At 32.6% G+C, this 24,464-nt stretch overlaps 2 protein-coding genes across 2 annotated transcripts; one reads left to right on the forward strand and one right to left on the reverse strand.

Moving 5' to 3' along the window:
• Nucleotides 1-8,339: 8,339 nt before the first annotated feature.
• Nucleotides 8,340-10,196, reverse strand: LOC105164451 (transcription factor WER). The gene is made up of 3 exons (XM_011083102.3): nt 9,906-10,196; nt 8,801-8,934; nt 8,340-8,719 (listed from the first exon to the last, which is right to left on the reverse strand). Exons 1-3 carry the CDS (start codon nt 10,183-10,185, stop codon nt 8,423-8,425), a joined length of 711 nt encoding a protein of 236 aa, XP_011081404.2. The 5' UTR covers nt 10,186-10,196; the 3' UTR covers nt 8,340-8,422.
• Nucleotides 10,197-18,604: 8,408 nt separating this feature from the next.
• LOC105164368 (tRNA (guanine-N-7) methyltransferase) lies at nt 18,605-22,681 on the forward strand. The gene is made up of 2 exons (XM_011083006.3): nt 18,605-18,818; nt 21,244-22,681. Exon 2 carries the CDS (start codon nt 21,255-21,257, stop codon nt 21,999-22,001), a length of 747 nt encoding a protein of 248 aa, XP_011081308.1. The 5' UTR covers nt 18,605-18,818; nt 21,244-21,254; the 3' UTR covers nt 22,002-22,681.
• Nucleotides 22,682-24,464: the final 1,783 nt, after the last annotated feature.

The raw sequence follows: 24,464 nt of genomic DNA on the forward strand, positions 1-24,464 counted from the left end.
CAAGTATGCCCCAGGTTAGATCAATCATGTTTCATCTCAATTTTGCAGTATTCACATTAATAATTTCGTCATTTAGCTTCAATCAACAATCAAATAATAGTATATCACAATCATTCACCCATTTTTATTATACGCATAACCATATAGAAACATATGATAGCAATTTCACAAAGATACTTTAATCAAAACAAGTATCAAACAATTATCAATCAAATATTCAAACAAGAAGGTATATATTCGAATGTATAAATAAACTAGGTTCAATCACCATTTCGTTGGTATATAAATTTATATATTAATACAAGTATTTTTATTTTAAAAACTGTCATACTGCCCCTGATTTTTCTATTATATATGGACAATATGAGTATTGCTCACTAATACAATCATATTGATCAATTAGGGGATGGACTTTTCAAGCCTATTCATGTTGACGTTCATGACAAAGGGATCATAAGAGTGAAGGAGCGACTGAAAGAACAAATCAATATACGTGTCGTTCTCAATCCCTGCCTTCAAGTCCGCAAGCTTCTCCAAGAAGGATAGCATTTGGACGCAGTGATCATGAAGCGATGATCCTTCAGCCATTTTAGTGCCAAAGAGTGTATTAGTCGCGGCATATTGTATATGCCGATCAGGCATCGCGTACAGATCACGCAGGCGTATCATGATTGAATTAACATGATCCAGCCTATCATACTATCTTTGGAGTTCATTTGTCATACACGCCAGTATGATACTTCGAATCTGTCATCATCTTGTCATTTCTCAAACACCACACGTTCTTCAGCAGTAGATAGTTTAGTCAAAAAAAAAAATTGTTTGACTTGCAATAAGTCAGTAATAATTCAATCGGGGGTAATTAAATATCAATTATCATTCAAATTTTTGTTGACATCAACAAATTCAAACGAACTTTGAATAATCGAGGTTCCTATTTGTCATACGAAAGTAAATATCAAGAATATTAAATATAATTTTTCAAACCACATAAATGATTTACGTGTAATTACACAAACCTAAACGGTGGGAAGTGTAATTATCCCTTTACTTGGGATTCGGGAAAGGCTCCTCAACCTTAAAAATAGGCAAAGATAATGCTAATTCACTCTCTTATTAAGAGCATGTAACTAAACACATACTTTGAAAGTAGAATGGAATGAGCATCTTTCACGATAACACAAATGGTGATCCACCACTCTTGCAAAATCTCCTTTTGTATTGCCTATTTATCGAAACACAGACAAATTTGAGAAGATGAACTGTATGAACAAATTAATCTAGCTCGTAAAATTCACTATTATGGAGGCCAAGAAGACATTCGGGATCTTCTTTCTACTACTTGTCTTGGTTGCTCGTATGTATTACTTTCAATTCTATTACTTTCTCAAACTTTTGCTTGCCTTCTGTTAGATGTACTCAAATTAAGTGTATATATACAGGGCTTAATGTAATTTACCGGCTATGATATTGCAAATAACCAAATTATTCTCTATAATAATAAAAATAGCAATTTACCTCTCTATACTTTTTAAAAGGGTTAAATGCAACTTACCCCTTTGTGATATATGAAATGAGCAAATAAACCGTTATGGAAAAAAATTAGCATTACCACCCCTGTGTTTTGAAAAATAAAGCAAATTACTCTCCCTCCCTAGTCAATGGTTTAGATATGGGTGTAATTTGCTTTTCAAAACACAGGGGGTAATTTGCTATTTTATTTTTCATAGGAAATTTTTTACTCATTTCTCATATCATAGAGGGTGTAAATTGCATTTTCCCCCTTTTTAAAATAAAACAGTATACCTCCCTATCTAAGGAGGTAAATTGCTTCATTTTAAAAATTACAGGGGGTTAAATTACTGTATTTTCAAAAACTCAAGGAGGTAAATTGCTATCTTTTTTTCATATGAGTTAATTTGTCCATTTTCAATATCACATAATTTGCTCCGGCGACTTCTGCGAAATCCGGTACCGAAAAGACCAAAAGTTGCGAAATGTCAAAAAGTCACATAACTCTTTTACAATTCTATAATGATAAAAATGTCAAACTGTCAAAACTACAAAAACAAAAAATACGTTCCTTAATACGTTTATAGTAGTTGTATTATGGTACTATAAATATATAAATTTTGTTTTATATAATGTTGAATACAGAGGTGACCACCGCTGATGAAGTGGGAGCAAATGTTTGCGAAACAAAGAGCAACATATTCAAGGGTATATGCATCCGTCGCGCCAACTGTGATTTAGTGTGCAAGAGTGAGGGATTCAGTGAGGGTGGATGCCGAGGGTTTTTTCCTGCCTGTAAATGCTCTAAAGCTTGTTAGACTGTTAGTTGAAGTGTCCCCATAGTTTATCCTATATATGCATTTTGCATAGGATAAATTAAGACAGATTGGAGTCTCCATGAATGGTGAAACAGGAGCTAATTAATTATGTTGCAATTTTACAGTCTTGTTATAATTCCCACATATTATAGATTGATTTTGCATTGTGGTAAGTTTTCCTTTTTCACATACAAAGTGTTATTATTTATATGTGAAACAATAAAAAATTTTAAAATAAAACAATTAGCATTCCCTCGAGCTCATTTTAAATCAGGGTTAAATGCAATTTACCCTTGTGATACGTGAAATGAGTAAAAAAATACCCTGTGGAAAATTTTTTAGCAAATTACCCCCTATTAATAGTTTAGATAGGGGGTAATTCGCTTCATTTTCTGAAATGCAGGGAGTAATTTGATATATTTTTTACTCATTTCACATATGATTCAGGGGTAAGTTGTATTTTTTTCCTTTTACCTTATATCCATTCAATCAACATTGAATTTGAAGAAATTGAAATAAACGAGTAAATCTTTTGCACAATCAAATTATTGTTGTAGGTAATTATTGAGAGTTAATGGTATCCAACTACTTATTTAAATGAGATAATACTTTCTTTGGTTAAATTATTTATAAACTGAATAGGGTAAATGAGAATGAATTTGTGATTGAGGTAGTGTTATATAAGATACATGTCCTAAATTGATTAGGAAAAGATCTTATCCAAACTCAGTTTGTTAAAATCTTAATGTACTATTTTTTTTTTTCTGAACAAAGCACCAAACGGTATTACGTTAAGACCTATAAATTAAAAGCAAACGACCGACTAGACCCAGCAAAGCCGTAGTTCTATCTCTATCAAATAAGCATCTGTTTTGATTGCTCATAGCGCCTAGCGCACGGTAAGAAAAGTTGCAAACTCGTCTATGTTGAATCCCTCATGAGCCTGCCCCGCAACCATGCATTGACATTGAGGCCCCCTTGTACGGCCCACCGCCAAGGAATATACGACATAGTCCACATCAATCTTACGAAAGTGCACACCATTAACTCTATAATTTTAGAAATGGAATAAATGCTTAAAATTAGGAGAAAGGGAATAAAGAGCACCTAAGAAAATGGTAAGCGAAAAATATGAAGAAAGAGAAAGCTGTTTTCTGAAAACTCCAAAAGCAGCAGGCTATCAGTACCTTGTCTCAATCGTCGCCTAAAAACAACCTAATTAGGTGGCAAAACAACACAGCACAACGTCTGACCATCACATTAACATAGCACGATTAAAACAACATAATGTGACTAATACTTGTCTTAGCTCAAGATGCATAACTGATATCATGGTTTAAACTTTTCCTCTTAAATAGGTACTAGCCCAACTCAACAAAGAATAGAAATTTTACTCTATCCGTTCAATATAAGTATTACACTACTTGGGGGGAGGGTGTTTAACGGCTAATGGCAAAATCCAACCCAACTTAGCCTAAAAAATCAAGTCATACTAACCCATCACCAGCAAGTCAAGAAGTCACATTCCCAACTAGCCTAGTATCATCTTCGACCTAGTGGCAATACTACAATTGATATAAGCCCCATTGAAGCCCGTTGAGGGCCCATCTAGTTTAACGGATAGGCCAACCATATTCTACACATCGAATGATGCATCACCACCATAGCACATCAACAAGGATAAACATGCTAGCTCTAGTATGTTCGATAAAAATGATTGACGACCACTTCCTTTATTTTCTCCTACTTCCTTGGTGATGTGGCAAATCTCGTTAATACTTGCGTGGGCCTGTATGATGGAGCAAACATTTGATCAATTATGCCACAATAAAATAGATATCACAAAGAATTCGAGCACATCTTAACCATCTTCAACCACTCCCCAAATTTTTCATCCTACTCCAATAAATAGAGATCTAAATAGATCAAGGAAAGTAACAAGTTTTCAACTGATTTTTTACTAGTTTTCCACTTGTTCTCAACCCTTTTTTGCTAGCGTTATCATCTCCCACACAACTTTTGTATATTTTCATCATTTAACCTGCTATTTTTTATGACTTAGTGTTTTCGTCTCATTTATTCTCAAAACACTTTACTGACTTTAGAATCATAATTCTAACACTTAACTTTCATATTAAATCATAATTCTAATGCTTATTTTGCATATTAGTCCTTGAAAATCTTAGAAACGCAACGCTAATTTTAGCCGCACTGATTATAAAATATCTGCCTTCAGAAAATTCAATGTACATTTCTTGGAGTTAGATCGATTAACACAAATCAGACTTGACCCTGCCTTGTAGTTTGCTGAAGTTAATAGACCGTGAGAAAAGCAAGAGAAATAGTGCTTGAAAGGATGAATGCCAACTCCAGAAACCAACAGGAATGGGAGCAGCCTATAATACAAGTCCCATATTTGGAATTGTATATAAGATGGGCCAAAACACAAAACTTTGTTTGGTTTTGTAGTTCTGCACACCTTCACTAGGTGTGCAGATTTTAATTTTAAATTTTTTCTTATTACTCTTCTTTTTTTTATTATTTTTTTTCCTTCTCTCTTTTTCTTGTTTTTGTCCGTTTCTTTCTTTTCTCTCTCTAGCGTTTTCTTCTCTTTCTTCTTTCTTCTCTCTTTTCTTTTTTTCTTCTCTTTTTTCTTCTTTCATTTTTTACATGACGAAATATTTGTAAAAATTTTTACTCAATACATCATTCTTTACATGACGAAATATTTGTAAAATTTTCAAAATTTTGGACAATTATCATTACTGCATGCGTAATGCAAAGTGTTTATTGTTCGATTTATCAAGTAAATATTTTCACCACGAATATAAACGCCAATGAAATCATTTTCAACACACCGATTTAATATAAACAAATCCATTCTACACCAAAGCAAATGAGATTTAATTGTTTTTTTCAAATTATTAATAATTACTACTAAAAGATAATTATTAATTTATGAAACCATTGATATTAAAGATATTTACTACCAATGCTACTTAGTTAAAGTATTTAAAACTTTTCTACCTAACGGAAATACTGTAGCAATTGCGTAGACTACTGACAATATATCAGTACTATATACCTAATTCGTATTTTTATTACTTCAATTATCTATTAAAATTTATCAGTTCAAATATAAAAGTCTAATGAATATATTTTTAACATGTTAGTATAGTGCATTTAACTCTTGAATACAAATTTTTTTAACTTAGACCATTTAAATCTTTTGTAATCGAAATTTTTCCTATTTCAATGAAATATTTGAGAAATTTGAAAATTGAGGACAATATACCAATAATACATACTTAATTCTAAATTTTATATATTATATTTTTTCATTCCAAAGATAAAGTCTAATAAAATTATTTTGGAGACAATACTACAATGTATTTAATTATGCATTAAAATTATGATTATTATTTAAAATGTAAAAAGAAATTCCTCAATAAAATAAATTACTTAACATAAATATATATACTATATTTCACTAAGAAACAAAATACTATATGCGTACACATATATATTAATAAATATATATTCAAAAACATGATTTGACAATGAACAGTAACTCCTGTCTCCCAAATTTCAACATCAAACCTACACCACTTATTTTATAGTATTTTATATTACATCAAAACACAAATCCAAACATACCATCTATCTCATAACACATACTTACTTATCTCTATTTTTCTCTCTCTATCTCCAAAACACCAAAACAAAATATTCAAAATATTAATCCAAATATAATGAAGGTTTTACAATAATTTGGCTTGGAATCAATCTTTCTAAGTTTTTGATCCGGGTTGAATACGCCACCTCTTCAATGCAGGTATTCGAGCTCTCGTTATATAGGTCCCAAATATCAAAGTGGTCCCTGAAAAGAAAATCACTTTAGGGTAGCTGGAATCGTCCCTGGCTAAAATTCTCCGACACTCAAGTCAGTTCGATTTCGAGATGGAAAGTAGGCGACCTCAAGCAATAAATGAGATAGAAAGTATTAAATGCGTCTTATCATAAATGCTTTGAAAGGAGGGTGTTTATAGGCCCAAACATACTTTACCAAATGAACCACGTGGCTTCATCTTAGAATCTCCACTGTCAGAGATCGTGTGGCGAGGTGACGTACACGTCAGCTGGGTTTGAACAACGGGTTGGCGAAGCGGGTGGGGTAATGCAACCCTGTCCGACTTTATCTAGGCGAATCTTGTGGTATTTTCAGCATTTTTACCATAAAAAAGAATACTTTTATCAGTGAGACGGGTCATATCCCATCAATTTTCCTGTACTCGCAACAATTATCTGTGGACTCCCATATATAAATATATCCCAAACGTTTAAATTTTTGTAGAAAATTGCAAGAATGATTTATGAGCTGCATCTTTATTAGAAATGAGAATGGTGTAGCTGTTTTTGTGTGATAAATCTGAACAATTCTTTCAGCGATATGAAAGATAAAATCTCTGCATTCTATAAATATTTTGACTTCCCTTTTTCTTGTTTTGTGTGTGTGTTTGTAAATGAATTTTAATAAAAGTATAATTGTCAAAGTGTCTTTATGTGATAATAAGAAGAATAAGAACAAAGAAGTTGCTCACTGTTAGTGTATAAACCGTGGACATTTTCTACCCGCGGCGCTCTTTCCTAGTAGATGAACAAGAGCTATTTCTTTTATGGAAAAAACAAAATACTTTTATGTGATATGTAATATTGTATATGCATAATATATTTCGTGAAAAAAGATAATAAATTATTCTTTTATTTTTTTAAAATGAAGCAAAATATTGTATTATATATGATGGCGTAATTCACGCACTAACCCTACGACTTTTTATGAATTTTTAATAATGAAATATTATTTTATATAAATATATATTATATTGTATATCTATATTAATTATATTTATTTTATATATCAATACATATATTTTCAGAGTGAATAATAATTTACCCCTATGTGATATTGAAAATCAGCATATTACCCCCTCTATGAAAAAAATATAGTAATTTATCCCCCTATACTTTTTAAAATGAAGCAATTTACCTCCTTATACAAGGAGGTAAATTACTTCATTTTGAAAAAATATAGGGAGGTAAATTGTTGTATTTTAAAAAATATAGGGAAGTAAATTGCTATTTATTTTTTCATAAGGAAGTAATTTGCTCATTTGCGATCTTACAAGGAGGTTGCTTGCATTTTTCCCTATATTTTTATTAAACAAATATTTTATGTTATATATAAAATTAGAAAAGAATCCGCCGTTGCCATTGCCACTCGTCCCATTCCCCGATGCCTCCCCCCCCGGTCCCATATATATATATGTATATTTTAATTATAAATAAATATATTATACATGTATTTTTAATTAAATTTTAGGATAAATTACAACGACCTCCTTGAAGTTTGGCATAATTACAAATACCCCCTTGTTATTTGAATTACAAATACCCTTGATGTTTGATGAAATTATGTAATTTTTGGATGCAGGTATGAAATTATCAACTTTGTCATTACTGTAATTTTTATCCATTTAGTTCATAAAAATAAAAAATAAAATTATAATTTTTAATCCACAAGGGTATTTTGGTCCATTCACCACAAGAAATGAATGAAAACTAACGAATTGGGCTAATTATTAGACTATTGTTAAAATTAGAGGAGTTATTGGTATTTTTTTAAATAACGACAGGGTATTTGTAATTATGCCAAATCTCATGGGAGATAGTTGAATTTACCCTAAATTAAATCTACAATATTTTTACATTTAAGCAGTTGATTCAAATCAAATAAAAGCTGAGCCATTACTTTTTTTAAGTTGAATTCGAACTTTAGATTCAATTAAGATCCAATAATTATCAAATAAAAATAAAATATAATTTTATATTTTAGAATAAAAAAAATATTTGAAAAAGTACGCGTGTATTAGCATGGAAGTGCTAACTGCATTATTCTAAAAAATATAAAAAAAAAATTATTATTTTTTTTATAAATAAGTAAATTGCTCATTTTCAATATGTCACGTCAGTACCCTTTCTTTTACTAGTGAGTGTTTAATTGGTAGACAAGCTGAAGATCATGCATCCAAGAATCAAGAATCTTCTTCAAGCTCAAGAAAAGTTTTGACCCACTCCAACCCATAGGTTTCTTGAGTTGAGAAATCGAAGACTTCATCATCCCTCACTCCATTCTCATCATCTCCACTTGCTTCTGTTTCTTTCACACTGCTCATTCCCTCATTGTCTTTCCAATTCTTCCCCACAACTGCTATTGATGTTGCTGGTAATTTCTCCATCAGATTAGCTTTCTTTCTGAGATGAGCGTTCCAGTAGTTCTTGATCTCATTATCCGTTCGCCCTGGCAGCCTTCTCGCGATCAACGACCACCTGTACATGCACATATCAGTACTCCTTTTCTTCTTTGTTAGGTTTTCTCACTCACTTAGACAGGGTGGTATATTTGCCGCCATTTTACCTATTTCCTGAAGCCTATGAAGCCTAAGGATCAAATCCTCTTCAGCATCAGAAATGTTGCCTCTCATGATATCAGGTCTAAGATAGTTCAACCATCTCAACCTGCAACTCTTTCCACACCTGTTCAACCCTGCATCAAAATCCCTCAAAACCCTTCAAACACTAATGTAAACTAAGATCCAATATAAACTTGAAACTAAGATTTGAATTCCATTTACACTACTGTAAGTTAAGGTGTGATAACAATTTACCCTCACGTGATATTAAAATGAGTACGTTACCCCTATGAAAAAAAATATAATAATTTATTCCCCTATATTTTTTAAAATGAAACAATTTACCTCCTTATACAGGAAGGTAAATTGTTTCATTTCAAAAATTATAGGAGGATAAATTGTTGTATTTTTAAAAATACAAAAAGGTAAATCGCTATTTGTTTTTTCATAAGAGGGTAATTTGTTCATTTGCGATATCACAAGGGGGTTGCTTGCATTTTTTCTGTAAGTTAAGTAATTGAAAAACTCGTAATTTTAGTTTTGTATGAATTCATTGAGAAAAAAATGCAAGCAATTCATATGTGGTATTACGAATAAGCAAATTTACCTCTTTATGAAAAAAAAAATAGTAATTTACCCCCTCCCTGTATTTTTCAAAATACAGCAATTTACCTCCCTGCGTTTTTAAAAATGAATTTTTAAAAACCCAGAGAGGTATATTACTATTTTTTTCATATGGAGTAATTTGCTCATTTACAATATTACAAAAGTAAATTGTATCAACCCTATTCATTTAGGAAATTTTATCCTATAATATTAAAATTTTCGAATATAAAGGACAAAAATAATCATAATTTTTAAATAATTGAAGAACTGTATATGATACACATTTAATTAGCTTAATTTGATGCTTTTTTTCAATTATTTTAGCAAATTTCTACTATTTTTTTTTTCAAATTACGAAATTTGTTAAGTTACGTATAAAATTGCAAAAATAAATTCAAACACGATTAAAATTTTCATTCCTACGGGACTAAAATTACAATTTTCGTCTTTAAGTAATTAAAGTTAATCAGTTTGATCGTATAATAATTGGACCTGTCACCTGACTTGACGGCCACAGATTTCCACCTCTTGGGGCCGTGTATCTCGACGTATTGCGCTAGTTTCGCGTCTTCATCGGCTGTCCATGCGCCTCTGTTGAGATCAGATCTCTTGCCACCATTAGCCCCACCTATCCTCTTAGCCATGCCGACGTGCCTGCGTTTACGTGTGCGTTTGTGCATGTGTCTCTGTGTGTGTTTCTGCCTGAGACGATAGCAATGAATTGAATTGTTTGACAAGTACATATATACACACACACACAGAGAGAGAGAAAGAGGCATATGGGGGTTGGGGAAACAGCTGCCTGGTTAGTAGTCCGTGTTCATATCCACATTCTCAACGCAACATGACAAGTGATCCCACCTACCAACCCCACCCCCTCGACTTCGTTACCAACTTGGTCAACATTTTTTATCCCGAAAATTATATTCTTTGTTTGAAATAACAACACTCTTCTTATACGAGATTTAATGTAATTATATATAAATTTCTGGTGGTTTTAAAAATTATATTTAATATTTTTAAAATTTATTTATATTTAACAAAAAAGTTCATCTGTTAGTCAAAAAATTCACCAAATTTATTGGTATTAACAAAAAGAATCGGAAACAAAAATATATATTTACCCCCAATTGACTTATTACTAATTTATTGCAGGTTAAACAAATCTTCCTATAACCAAATTACCTTCATATGTATCCATGCGTCAATGCATGTGAGGTGATATAGTTTCACCATTATAAGTATAGTTTAGTCGGAAAAGAATTGTTTAACCTACAATGAGTCAGTAATAAGTCAATCGAGTGTAAATATCAATTTTGCCTTCAATTTTTTTGTTATTATCAACAAATTAAGTGAATTTTTATTAACGGGTGACTTATTTGTTAGACGGAAGCAAACTTTATACGTGCTAAATGTAATTTTCAAACCACAGAAAGTGTACGTGTAATTACACCAAATCTCAGGGGAGGTATATATATTGGATAATTTTATAATTCTAATTAAAGTTTGATAATTATGTATGTAATTTTCGTTCAATGATATATTTAACAAAGAGAAGACTAGTACCAAATATTGTTGATTAGGAATAGGGGATTACCTTCTAGTGGCAATGATGAGGGCGAAAATTGAATAATATTTAAAAAATGTTATATAAATATAATTTATTTAAATTATATAACAAATTTAGATCGAGTCGCGATCAAAGACTTGGAAAATATTTTTTTTTAAAAAAAAGGGGGATGTCGTGAACAGCATCCACAACATCCTCTTTTTAATTTTTTTTTATATTTAGTTTTATTTTTTATATATTAATTATATTTAATTAATTTTTAAAAATATATTGAAATTCAAAAAATCATAATGTTAAAATTGTATTAATATAAAAAACTAATGAATTATACAATAAAAATACAAATATAAAAAATGTCCATCCCTTCCACAATTGCATTTGTAGTGTTGACGCTGAGGACTTTTTATTTCCTCACCCACATTTTGCATTGGCTCATTTTGTACCTCATTATCATCACCACCGGGATTAATGTCCAACCGACTTGATGTTGTTGCAAAACTAGACTCTACATTATCACAATATGCACTAAATGATGGAAATGAAATTAGTGAAATATTATATCCTAGTACATATGATTGATTAATGCCAAGACCAATGTCAAGATGTACTTATGAAGAATAATCTTCTGTATGGGTTGGCATATATATAGCCAATTACAACCAATCATCTTGTGGTGATTGATGCATATAGTAATATTGAGGCGATTTAGTGGTCTAGATTGACACAAAGCTCAAGAACATTCACCTCTTCTGCCTGAAGAATGCAGGAAAATAATGAATGTTGTGTTGTAAAAGAAATACTTAAAATAAAGTATGCGATATTATATAACACACCACAACTTATAACATAAGTGCATCTCCAGGTGGGTTCTCGCTTTCCACACGTCTGTCAGTGGATGACGACACGAAATTTTATGTTATGTTGTAGTACCATTCCCAAAATCCTCATTCTATATCTCTTCTATTGAAAATGGGTGGCCTTTGTACAATCATGTCATATCATCTTTGTCATCTAATGATTTATTGCAGGTTCCAATCGTGCTTGTATGATTTTTTTGGGAGATCTGATGTAGGCTCATGTCCCGAGTATCCATCGCTTATGGAATATTCTATCTCATTCCGAATTGGCAAAGGACCTGTTCGGGACGATGCATTTCCACTATTGCGTAGAATACTAAGGAACATGATAATCTCGTCAGTTGGGGGTTTAAATTAGCGGCGCAAGCCATAATGACATCTGGGTCTATATCATACGGTTACCAAATAAACTTTAATAAATGAAACAATGTAAATTAATGCGCGTTTAATTCACAGTATAAATGTACGTACAATATTAAATATAAGTTATTTGATCCACCTACATCTCATCCAATATGTCTCTTATGACTGGACAATGGCTCATATTGTTCGGGTAAAGGTATGTTTATAATTCCATGTAGCACCATACAATACTGTTGGGAGCTAGCGATTATTGTCTATTTGGACTTGGCCAATATATAATTGTTCTGCACCAAGTCCGGCGCAAAGTGGAGTGTTCCATGACCATTTAAATCTATATAAATAATACAAATATATGTTATTAATTAATTGTCTATGAGTTAATAATTAAATTTTACCTATAACAATTGCAGTGCGCTACCAATTGCAGCTTTGCCTTTTGTCTGATATTGCATAATTCATAGTATAAAAACAAGCACAGCACTGCCCAATTGTAGTTCTTGGTTGTTTCTATATCCTCTAATAGGAGCAATCCAAAAGCACTGGACAACAATTTCGTGGGGTGTGTTTTGAGTAATTTTGACTGCCGCTAAGTGAGATATAATTGCCTGAGTTTGCAATCATGAACCGGTGAACGCACTTGCATCCGGTCGAAAACCAAAATAAGTCAAGCAATAGACCTACCATTGAATAGTGGTTCGATCGAAATCAACTCCTATTACAGGCTCACCATCTATTGGGAGTGCCCAAATTATTTGAACATCTTGTAGGGTTATTGTGGCTTCCCCTATAGGAAAATAAAAAGTGTGTGTTTCGAATCGCCACCTCTCCACCAATGTAGTTATAAGATAGCAATCATATACAAGTCGTCCGCACCTGTATACGCCATAAAATCCAATTCGATAGAGGATTTGTTGTACACGAATGGAAAAATTATGGTTCCATAAAGTACCATCAGCACGTCTTACCTTCAGTAAGGCATCAAGGTCGCCTCCAGGAATATCATCAAACTTGTGTAGTGCTTGTTGGGACAATACAGTTCGATCACGAAGACCGTAGATTACTCGTCTTTCCATTCGTACAAAAATATAATTTTTCTAACACAACAAATAATATTTAAAAAATTAACGCGCAAAAAACTCTTAATTTTATCATTGAAATGTTGAAAATAATGAAGGCCGACCTCCCATTTTATAGACACACCAACCTCCACTTTAAATTAAATTTAGATCTGTCAGCCTTAAATTCAAGGTTGACGCAGCCAGCCTTGCAGTGGGATTCTCGTTGTTCCCGCTTTTACAACGGGAATCCCGCTGCAGGTATTATTAGAGTTGCATGCAGCTAGTAGGTTTGAATTTAAACGTTAATATTTTTCCATCGCGTATAAATACATCAATATGTGCTTCGAACAATATCAAACAGCTTCAACTCGTTCAGTTTGAAGCATCTCAAATATTTGTGAGAATTATATCTTTGTTTCCTTCTAAAAATATCGATTTCATCTTTTCGCACAGAAAATTTTATATATTTTTTGTTATGAATTATTTAGCGATGGCTGATCTGTTACGTATGATCATATGCCCATTACGGTGACGAGGATACCTCATTCATCAACTTACTCTCAGTTTCTATTAAAGATTTATCAGAAGATTGGTGACGAATACTCCTTGAAAGCATCTGCAAAACAGTCGTGCCAATATCTCGGTCGTATTGAAGAAACTCTCATACAAATCAAAGATGACGACACTTTGTCGTTTTTCTTGGACCCTGTGGGTGGATTCCCACTCATGAAAGTTTACGTTGAATCACAACAAATCTAACCTAAGGATACTCCACATATGAGCAGATTGTAGGGAAATACTAACGAAGATATGAGTCAACAGTTGGGAGAAGCTAACCCACAAATGAGTCAACAGTAAGGGGGAATACATGTCGTTTTTAGCCACCCAAGGATTTCCTGTGTTCTAACATCGAAAATTTGGCATGTATATATAATCTTAATTTTGGAACGGGTACTTTTAATCCCGATTTTTATACAGGCATCTCTAATTATGAAATCAATTACACAGAATCTATCCAATCACATACTCACGTATTCGAAAATTTTATACCCCATGAGGCTGAGGCAGAAGACCCTGCCGAAAATTTTATACCTCATGAGACTGAGCTCGAAGACCCTTTTGCAAACATTTTTGCCTATCATTTAGATGGTGCTTCTGAACCGAAATTGGAGGATGTCCAATTTCACCCGAGGATGGACCAAATGATGTTGACATAAATGTGTGACTGAAATATTTGCGCAAGATACGTCATCATCTTCTGAACCAGCTATGCCAAACAGAACTATTCAACACATTTTACCGCTCTATATCATTTTTTGAACAAACATTCCCGAAAGTATCTGTGGATTCTATTGATGGCCAACCACGAAATATGCAAAATTTTATTATAAGAATGAAGGCAGACTTGATGTAAGAATGCTTTAAAAAATAAAGAACATTTAATAGAGGCGGTAAAAAATCACTTGATACGACATGCATGTTGCGAGTATTTTGTAATTGAGAGTTCGAAGGTCAAGTGGAAAGTGCTCTGTAAGCAACGCAACCCATGTATATATATACATTTGTATATATATTAACGAATAAGCATACATCATTAGTTGATTGATTGATATTTATTTTTTTCAGATATGTGGTGTAGATGAGAGCTACGAGGGATTTTAAAACAAAAGATTGAACGTTGGATAATAACCAAATATAGGGGGGACCATATATGTATTTTGAATGATGTGTCCCTTGAACATGGCAATTCTTTGCTTTTAGGACAGGTGAAATGCAACCCCACATACGGAATAAAGTATGTCATTCAAATTGTGAAAGACCATACAAGGTATGATATGCCATACAAAAATATATGGTACAATTTGAAAATCGCACGTGAAATTATTTACAGCACATGGGAAAGTACAATTTGAAGCTACCCAAATACATGGGAGCTCTCAAAAAATTTAATCCAGAAACTATTGTTGAATGGGAACATAAAGCCTTCCAACCGTCAACTGGTGCATATATGCTATGATACATATTTTGGGCGTTCAAACCATGTATCGAAGGGTTCCAATATTGTCACAAACTTATCAATGTAGATGAGACCCATTTATACATAAAGTACAAGTACAAAATGATAATTATTGCTGCTGTGGATGGAAATCAACAGGTACCCCCTCTTGCTTTTGCAATTGTCAATGAAGAATCATATTCATCTTTAAAGTGGTTTCTTAGACAATTGAGCAAACATGTTATAAGGAGGCGACATGGGATGTGCTTTATATCTGACCGTCACCCTAGTATCATTAAATCAGTAGGTGAAAGTTCAAATTTTGTGCCACCTCACGGCGTGCACTAATATTGCTTGAGGCATGTGTGTTCTAATTTCAACAGTCGTTACAAAAAGATCATGTTGAAGGATCTTTGTTGGGGAGCTGACTCTGAATATCAAATCAGAAAATTCAATCGAATTATAAAAGAGATAAAGAGCTAAAAACTAGGTGCGTTTGAATTCTTAGACCAAATTAACAAGGAAAAATGGACAGTTTCTCATGATGGTGGATAACGATGCGCTATTATGACGACCAACATGTCAAAATGCATTAATTGAGTTTTGAAAGGGGCTCGCCGCCTACCATTGACAACAATAGTTGAGATGATGCTTCAACGTACTGTCCATTATTTTCGTGAGAGGTTTGCGAAGAGTAGTGTAATGTTGAACAACAATCAACTGTGGATGGATTTTGCATACAAGATGTTCACACGTTGACAACAAAATTCTATTGAGCATATGGTCACCAAATACCATCAGTTTCAACAGTCCGCCTCGATTGTTATAAAACGTCAGAATGGACATGGACTCAAAACCCATATTATCAAAATTGTGAATCGAGAATATTCATGCGGCAAGTGAACTCAATTTGGCATCCTTTGCAGTCACCCTTAAAAAGTATGCGCTTCATACATGATTAATGCTGCATCAATATTGAAGGATTATTATGATTTAATACCTTACAGGAATACATATTCTAAACCATTTGAACCTGTGCATTTCGAAGATTATTGAGATATCCCAAAATTTGAGTTGGTCCACGACACTACTATTCATATCTTTACACTCCCTGGTCGAAACCAAACATCACGTATTCACAACAAGATGGTTTGACCACAAACGCGTAAAAGGCAACAAACCCAACAAAAAGATTCTTCTACACAATCAAATATGTCGATGTAGAGTTCTAAATAATAATTGGCTTTTTTAATTGTATTCTTTTAAAATTGTATAAAAGAATATGCACTGTTATATTTGTATATTTCATTGTATTTTTTAAATTAATACAATTTTAACATTATGATTTTTGAAATTTTAATATGTTGTTAAAAATTAATTGAATATAATTACTTTATAAAAAATAAAACTAAACAAAACGTTAAAAAAAATTAAAAAGAGGATGTCGTGGCTGATATCCACGAGACCCCCTTTTTTTTTAAAATAAAATATTTTTCAGGTCGAGTCGTAGATATGATCCGCAACTCGACCTAAATTTTTTATATAATTTAAATAAATTATATTTATATAATTTTTTTAATATTATTAAAATAATTAACCCGGAATATCAATCCTCTCCATGTGACCGAACATTCTCCTGTCTGTGCATTACGAAAGATAATAATAATAATTAATAATGATGGTTGAACAATTTTACTTTTTTTTATTTTTATTTTACTATATAAATTTATATACCTAAAATGAGATCAATCATTTGCTTGGCTTAAATTATATTTATAATTCTGTATAAATAAAAGATATAAAAATTTAAGCTGCCATCATCACATTTTAAGAATGTGTGTCTCATTTTAGTTTTAGAAAATAGTTTATGTTTATTTATTTTATTAATTTTAATTTAAATATAATCCAGTTAACAAATTTGCCTAAAAAATATATTTTTTAATTAGATAAATATATAAATATACAAAAATATGCAAGTATTTAGATAATTCGATGTAATTATTTTATACTTTTACTAATTATATTATTACTGAACTAAAAATTAAATATATAATAAGAATATTATGAAGTCATATATTCAAATAAAGAAGCCTTTTAAATATATTTTTATTTATTTGTTCATATATTTCACTTTCAAATATTCTATTGTCCAAAAAACTAGATTAGGACCAATTATTGTTGAAGTCCTAAACTTTCAATATGACTAGATTTTGGTCGAACTCGATTCGTTTGCCTACTTACCTGAGTTTAAAATATTCATTATATAGATAAAAGAAATATTTTATAATTAGTTTAATTAGAAGATCGCAAAGGGACCTTAGAGAAATTAAAACCAGCTGAATAGGTTAAGTCGGATTATTGTCCAATTATATTACTTAATTATTATTTAATAATAATTAATTCTACTAAATGATTATTACTACTCTGAAATAATTAATTAGTCAAGAATTTCCGTTCCTCGTTCTATTGATCCTCCTATGAGATTTCCACGAGAAATAAAATCAAATGACTATTATTTTATTTCTCATATTATAATATCCTAAAATCCTCGATTCATCTACTTCAAATTTCTAGCATAAAAAGACACCCTTCTATAATTCCAATAACTTTTCATGTTTTATAATCGAATATCTTGAAGAGTCAAGAAGTTAGAAGTTAGCAGCTGCAAACGTGTCTGTAAGTTAAGAAGCTACCATGCTGATCATTTCGACCGGAGGCCTTTGCCTTAATGAGATACTCTAGTTACTAGTTTCTAGAATGGGGCCTAAAGTTGATCGAAACGACGATAGCTTTATGTATATATAACAGAGATGTTAAATCAAATAGGCGATAAAGTCGCTATAAAACACGAAATTAAGGTATCATTTCAAAAATTTTGCCGAAACTAAATATGCTTTTTGTGGAAGATGGAAGGCCTGTTGATATGGTCTTCAACCCATTAGGTAACTTTATATTATATTATTAAGGTTGAAATGTATAGAACAACTATCTTGGTGTACAAATATGTACGAATTAAACTATCTCTATATAAAAATAAAATAATAATTAAATTCTTTTCTTATTTTTTTTTTCACTTCTCTCATTATTACTATTATTATTATTTTGGATTTCCTTTCATCTTTATTATACCCTAAATCTCATCGTACTTTTCTGGGCATGTTTGGTTGGAACCAAATAGATTTGTTAATGGGTCAAAATTATCTATGTCCAGATTTGTTAACTCAAGCGAACAGATAATTTTAAATCAGACCCAGATTCAGACCAAATTTTATTAAATTAAACGATTGGATCTGGGTCGGGTAGTACCCGACCCATATTACCCGGACCCAAATTCTCCCCAACTCTCTGACGGGAAACTGTCTCAACACTCAGAAACCCGCCGCCTCAACTCCCATCTCTCATAAACTTCACAAACCACTCACTCCGCTCTCTAAACCCGCCGCCACCTCCTCTGTGCCCACCTCAAGAAACCCGCCTCCGCTCCTACCCTGTCTATCATCACAAGAAACCCAACGCTCTCCAAACGAGGGCTTGCGTTTTTCTTGAGAGACCCTTTGAGTAGTTGAAGGTTAGTTCTTGCACAAGACTTGATTTTTCTTTTTCTGAGAGAGTTTTGTATTTGGCTCTCTCCATCTGTATGTTCCATTTTGTTATTAATTCTTTTTTAGGGCTTTTGTGTGTGTGTTTCTGTGATTTCATCCTGAAGATATGGGTATACTGCACCATTTTATGTACATGCTGTTTCTTATTTGAGTTACATCACTTTAATTTTCTGTTGTTAGTGTTGTTTCTTCGGACCTAATTTATGCTGTTCTGTTTTTCTTTATTCCCCATAAAGAGATTTAGTTGATTAACTTGAAACTAAGCTAGAGCATGTGAACTTCTCCTAGGTTGTGGCTGTAAACTGATAGGCGTGCATATAAGTATTCAAGTGGTTGTTTTATTTCCTACATCTGTTATTCTCATTTAGGAAGACTATTTCCTGTCAGCACGTAATGTTAAGCTAATGTGGGGTTTGAAGTTCTTGTTTATAGTGCCCTTTGAGTTGTATAATTGGTGTATGCTTGATGGTTGATGATGTTTATGTCTGATGAGTGTTCCTTTTTGCTTTATTTTGGAGAGAAAAGGCTAATCTTGTGCGCAGGGAGTTTGTCAAGTCCAGAAACAGGGCTTCTTTGATTGTTTGTTCTCCTTGTAGTTATGTAGTATATTGTTGTTATGAACTGGAGAAAGGGGTTGACTCTTTACTCATCTGTTTTTATCTGGTAAATCAATAGATCTCATATTTTCTGGTGAATTTCTTGTAAAACTTAATAAATATAGTGAAGGGATGAAGATTGATATTTAGTTATTTAGGGGTTCTTTTTCTTGGTCCTTATAAATGCAATTTTATCATTTGTACCTCAAAAAAAGCTATATATATTTGTATAGAGATGTAATGTTGTTAGTGATTTGTTTTCTTTCCTTGAATTTTTTACTTCATATAATCCACTTGATTAGTTTATATTGGGCCCAGAAAGTGCTGCATCAACGGCAGCTGGGAGAGGAAAAAAGCAGGAGAGGGAGAGGGGGGGGGGGAGGAAAAACTGATTCTGGTACAATGGATTTGGGTTGGGTCGGTCCTTAGCCTGTGCCTGTACATTAATTATTATATTGGGCCTCTTCAGCGCCTAGGCCTAGGTACAGTATTCCCTACCCAATGACATGGCTTGTGTGATGTTTGGTTTATGAGATTAGAGTCCAGTTTTCATGTCAGACCCAATCTTATGAATACCATTTTATGGGATAGTGTATCCCACTATCCCATCATTTAGTGCACTTGGGACTAAAAATCTCTATTACCTAAATGCCCATTAACTGACATGATACACTCCACTTTCTAATCATCATTTGCTCTCCGTCGACGATAGTTAATGTATTACGCTTGGAAATTAGCATGCATATATAAGTTAAAGTAAGCAAGCAGTTTTGAGAGATTGAATTGTTTTACTAAGTTATAGGCTATTTTCTTTTTGATGATTCACAGATATTCTTTATTAAGGAAAGAAGAGAATATGGTGAATTTATTACTGAAGTATGAACCTTCTATTTCTTTTTTCCCCAAAAGATAGAAGTGCAGTATAAACACAGGTTTTTGTTGCAATTTTATATTAGATGGAAAAAAAAAAGGGAAATATTCCACAAGAAATTTTATTTTGAAAATTGTATATCAACAAATATTGGTTTAGCTTTTATTTTTCTAATTATTCATAGACTGCAATGTTAAAATGAGAATAACTTAAAGAATAATACCCCCTTATTGGTCATTTTATATTTAATTGTAGTTTGTAACCCCATCAACCAAATTATATTGTCAATGGGATATCACACAGTACATCAGACCAAACAACAAATAATGGATGAAGGGATTAGTTAATTCCATTTCCCATCCCACCCAATTCCATCATGTCTCATCCCATGGCACCAACTAAACAAGCCGTTAGTATATCTTATTAATTTTATATAATTATATAAGAACTGAGCGAATTTGTGTCCTGTTATATCATATTGATGTGTGCGATGACCACTTGCATTTAATAGTTTACCCTAATACTGAGATATAGAGGATGCTATGATATCCTGGAAGCCATTTAAACCCTAATAACTGTACGCGGCCCTCAAACTGATTGCTCAGCTTCATACGTGAAGTACATACTATTATACTCTCCCTGCCACATCTTATGAAACTCAGATCAGGAGCCCTCAAGGCGATTCCCACTGATCTGTTCGCATGGCAGTGAACCTGGAACCTTATGGTCGTCCGTTCTCATTCTAGCTGATATAGCAGCAAATTTTTGTCGAACCTTGACATCAACTGAAACAAATGGTTATAGATTCAATTTGAAGTTGTTTGTCAAATATATTTGTTTGAACTGGTGGAGTAGGAATAAACTTGTATATTCTGCGTAATTTTAGTTGCACTTATATTGATTACCTTGTAATGTAATTTGCAGGGGAGAAACTGATGGAGGTTTCAAACCCTACGCATAGCAAGACAACTGGGCTTCCACGTAAGCGGTTCTATCGGGCACGGGCTCACAGCAATCCCTTGAGCGATTCACATTTCCCAGTTCCAATCTCCCCGAGCCAGTTTGACAGTACCCTCCATTATCCTCAGTTTTTCAAATCTGATTCTTCCAAGAAGATTGAGTTTGCGGATATTGGATGTGGATTTGGTGGGCTTTTGATTAGTCTTTCGACTCTTTTTCCTGATACGCTTATGATTGGGATGGAACTGAGGGACAAAGTGACGGAGTATGTGAAGGAAAGGATTCTGGCATTGAGGGCATCAAATCCTGGCCAGTATGAGAATGTATCTGTGGTTCGGACTAATTCCATGAAGTACATTCCCAATTACTTTGAGAAGGGACAGCTGACGAAGATGTTTTTTCTGTTCCCAGATCCTCATTTCAAGGAGAAGAATCATCGGCGCAGGGTAATTAGCCCTCATTTGCTGGATGAGTATGCGTTTGTGCTTAGGGCCGGTGGGATTATATACACGATCACTGATGTAGAGGAACTTGGCGTGTGGATGAAGTCTTGTTTGGAAGGTCACCCATTGTTTGAGGCTCTTCCCGAGGATGAGCTTGAAGCTGATCCCGTCGTGAAGCTCTTGAACACTGCAACTGAGGAGGGTCAGAAAGTTGCAAGGAATGAAGGGCAGACGTTTCGAGCTGTTTATAGACGGATTGCAACGTCTCTTCCTCATTGAGGTATGTGCCGGCTGATGGAGAATTAAAAACATAATGGATCTTCTTATGCCAAATTCTACTCAATCAAATGGTACAGCAGAGGGCAAGAACTTTCTGTGCCAAGTTTTGACGGTACCGAACTTTTGGATTGTTAACGTAGATTTCTGGTATTCTGGTTTCCTGCCGAATATGAAAGTTAATGCAACCTTAGATGTGATGGGAGACCAGTATTGTTTTTACTTATTACCAATTCATCCATTTGTGTTTGGTCGTTGAAGAACACTTTTTGGAAATGATCTTGATGATGCTCAGAAAGCTGAAAAGAAGAGCTTGTTGCTATTGCTTAATTTGGATGGAAAGAACAAGCCAACCGTGATCAGAAGCTTCTGCAAAAGATACAGCAAGGATGTAGTAAGATACAGTAAAACATCTCACGTATATAGCGATATTTGAACTCATGGTCTTGGAGCTTCAACTTCGCCAATTGAACTAAGCATTATCGGCTACACGACTTGATGCAGGCGGGTTGACAAGATGTGATCTTAATTTCTTTTCAAATCGAGAGGTTCGACTTGGTCGGTTTTTTTAATTTTATTTGAATCAATTGGATTAAGCGATTGGTGGCTTGCCAAATTTTACACAGGTGACGATGGACAAAAACCTTAAAATTTTTAATGGTATGAAAGCCATAATTCTACAACTGATTGAGCTTTTATTTTTCATTTAGAAAATTAGTGTTAACGTAATAAACGAATATCTTTATCCGGGGCTGTACTGTAAATATGGCATAGACTCAGACCCAAAGCAAATTAAATATATTAAATTTTAATTAGCACCCAGGCCGTTTTTAGGTTCGGCCAGGCTGAAACTCCATCCTTTTTTCATCACCAGGGTAAATTGCAACGAATTTTTCTAATATTTAATATTATTAAAAAAGATTTATTATTTGATAAATTATTAATACTCTTTATTTTCACAACTATACAACATTAGCCCAATTTATTAGTCTACAGTAGTCTTCATTCAATTTTTTGTGATGAATTGATTAAAATATTCTCGCGGACTATAAATTATAATTTTACTTATTTTTATAATTTTTTAAACTTTTTTATGAATTAAGCGGATAATTTTTTTATAATTCTTAAAATGTTACATCCACCTTGTTTGATTTTTCTACAATATTTCATTTTTTTGGGAAAAAAAATAAAAATAAAGGTAAAGTTGACTATTCTAGATTTTCATCCATGAATTATATAATTTCATCAAATAACAGGGGTTAATGATAATTTTTCAAACAACAAGAGAGTATTTATAATTTTGTTAAATCTTAAGAGAGTTGGTTGCGATTTACCCTTGTCATCCTCCTTGTCACCATCTTCGTCGTCATTGTCATTATCATTATTATTATTATTATTATTATTTAGAGACGAAACTAATTATTAGACGGTAATTAAAATTATAAAAATATTAATATTTTTTTTAAATAATAAAAAATATTTATAATTATGCCGAACATCAAGAAAGTTGCTTAATTTACTTATTTTATTATAGTATCTTATTACATTTAATAAACACACCACCTGTCCACTCTAGCAAATTTATGCATATGATTTAAATTTGTGATTGGAGGTGGGGATGTGTGTGAAATATTTTATGAAAAGCCAAAAAAGCACGAAATTTAAAGACTGAAAACTCTGAAATCAAAGGACGGCTCCTCAGCCTCTTCCATTCGTAGCAGAAATAAGGCATCCAATGTTCTTTGTTTTCTTTTGGATCTTTGAACAGCGTATATAGCAAATGTCCTTTGCCCTTTACCCAAAACTATACCAAATTGGCTTTCACCCTTATCTTGATTCCATAAACGATTCATGGAAACTTGACAAACTTAGAATTCTAAAAAGTTTTCTCATGAAAAATATAATTTAGAGATTTATTGTAAATGCAAATCAACCTTACTTGGTTTGAAAAATTATATTTAGTACTTTTAGAATTTGTTTTCATTTAACTAATAAGTATCCCATTGATTAAAATTAACTGAATTTGTTGATATTAACAAAAAAAACTAAATGGAAATTGATTTTTATCCTCGATTGACTTAATTGCAGGTCAAATATTTTTTTTTCGAACTAAACCACCCTTATAATGGTGAAGATATACCTTCTCACATACATCAACGCGTGAAGACGCATGTGGTAATTTGGTCATAAAAAAGATTTATTTAACCTGCAATAATTTAGTAATAAGTCAATCGAAGGTAATATAGATTTCTTATGCAATTTTTTTTTTGTTAATATCGCCCAATTAGATGAATTTTGACGAACGGTGGACTTATTTGTTAGATGGAAGCAAACCTCAGGGGTGTTAGATGTAATTTCTCAAACCACAAGGAATTTACGTATAATTACACCAAATCTCAGGAGAGAAGAGTCTAATTATTCCTATAATTTAAATATCAAATTGCTGGGAAGAATTTTAAATTTTAT

Source organism: Sesamum indicum, linkage group LG6 (assembly GCF_026168435.1).
Source record: "Sesamum indicum cultivar Baizhima isolate 11 linkage group LG6, ASM2616843v1, whole genome shotgun sequence".
NCBI classification, from domain to species: Eukaryota; Viridiplantae; Streptophyta; class Magnoliopsida; order Lamiales; family Pedaliaceae; genus Sesamum; species Sesamum indicum.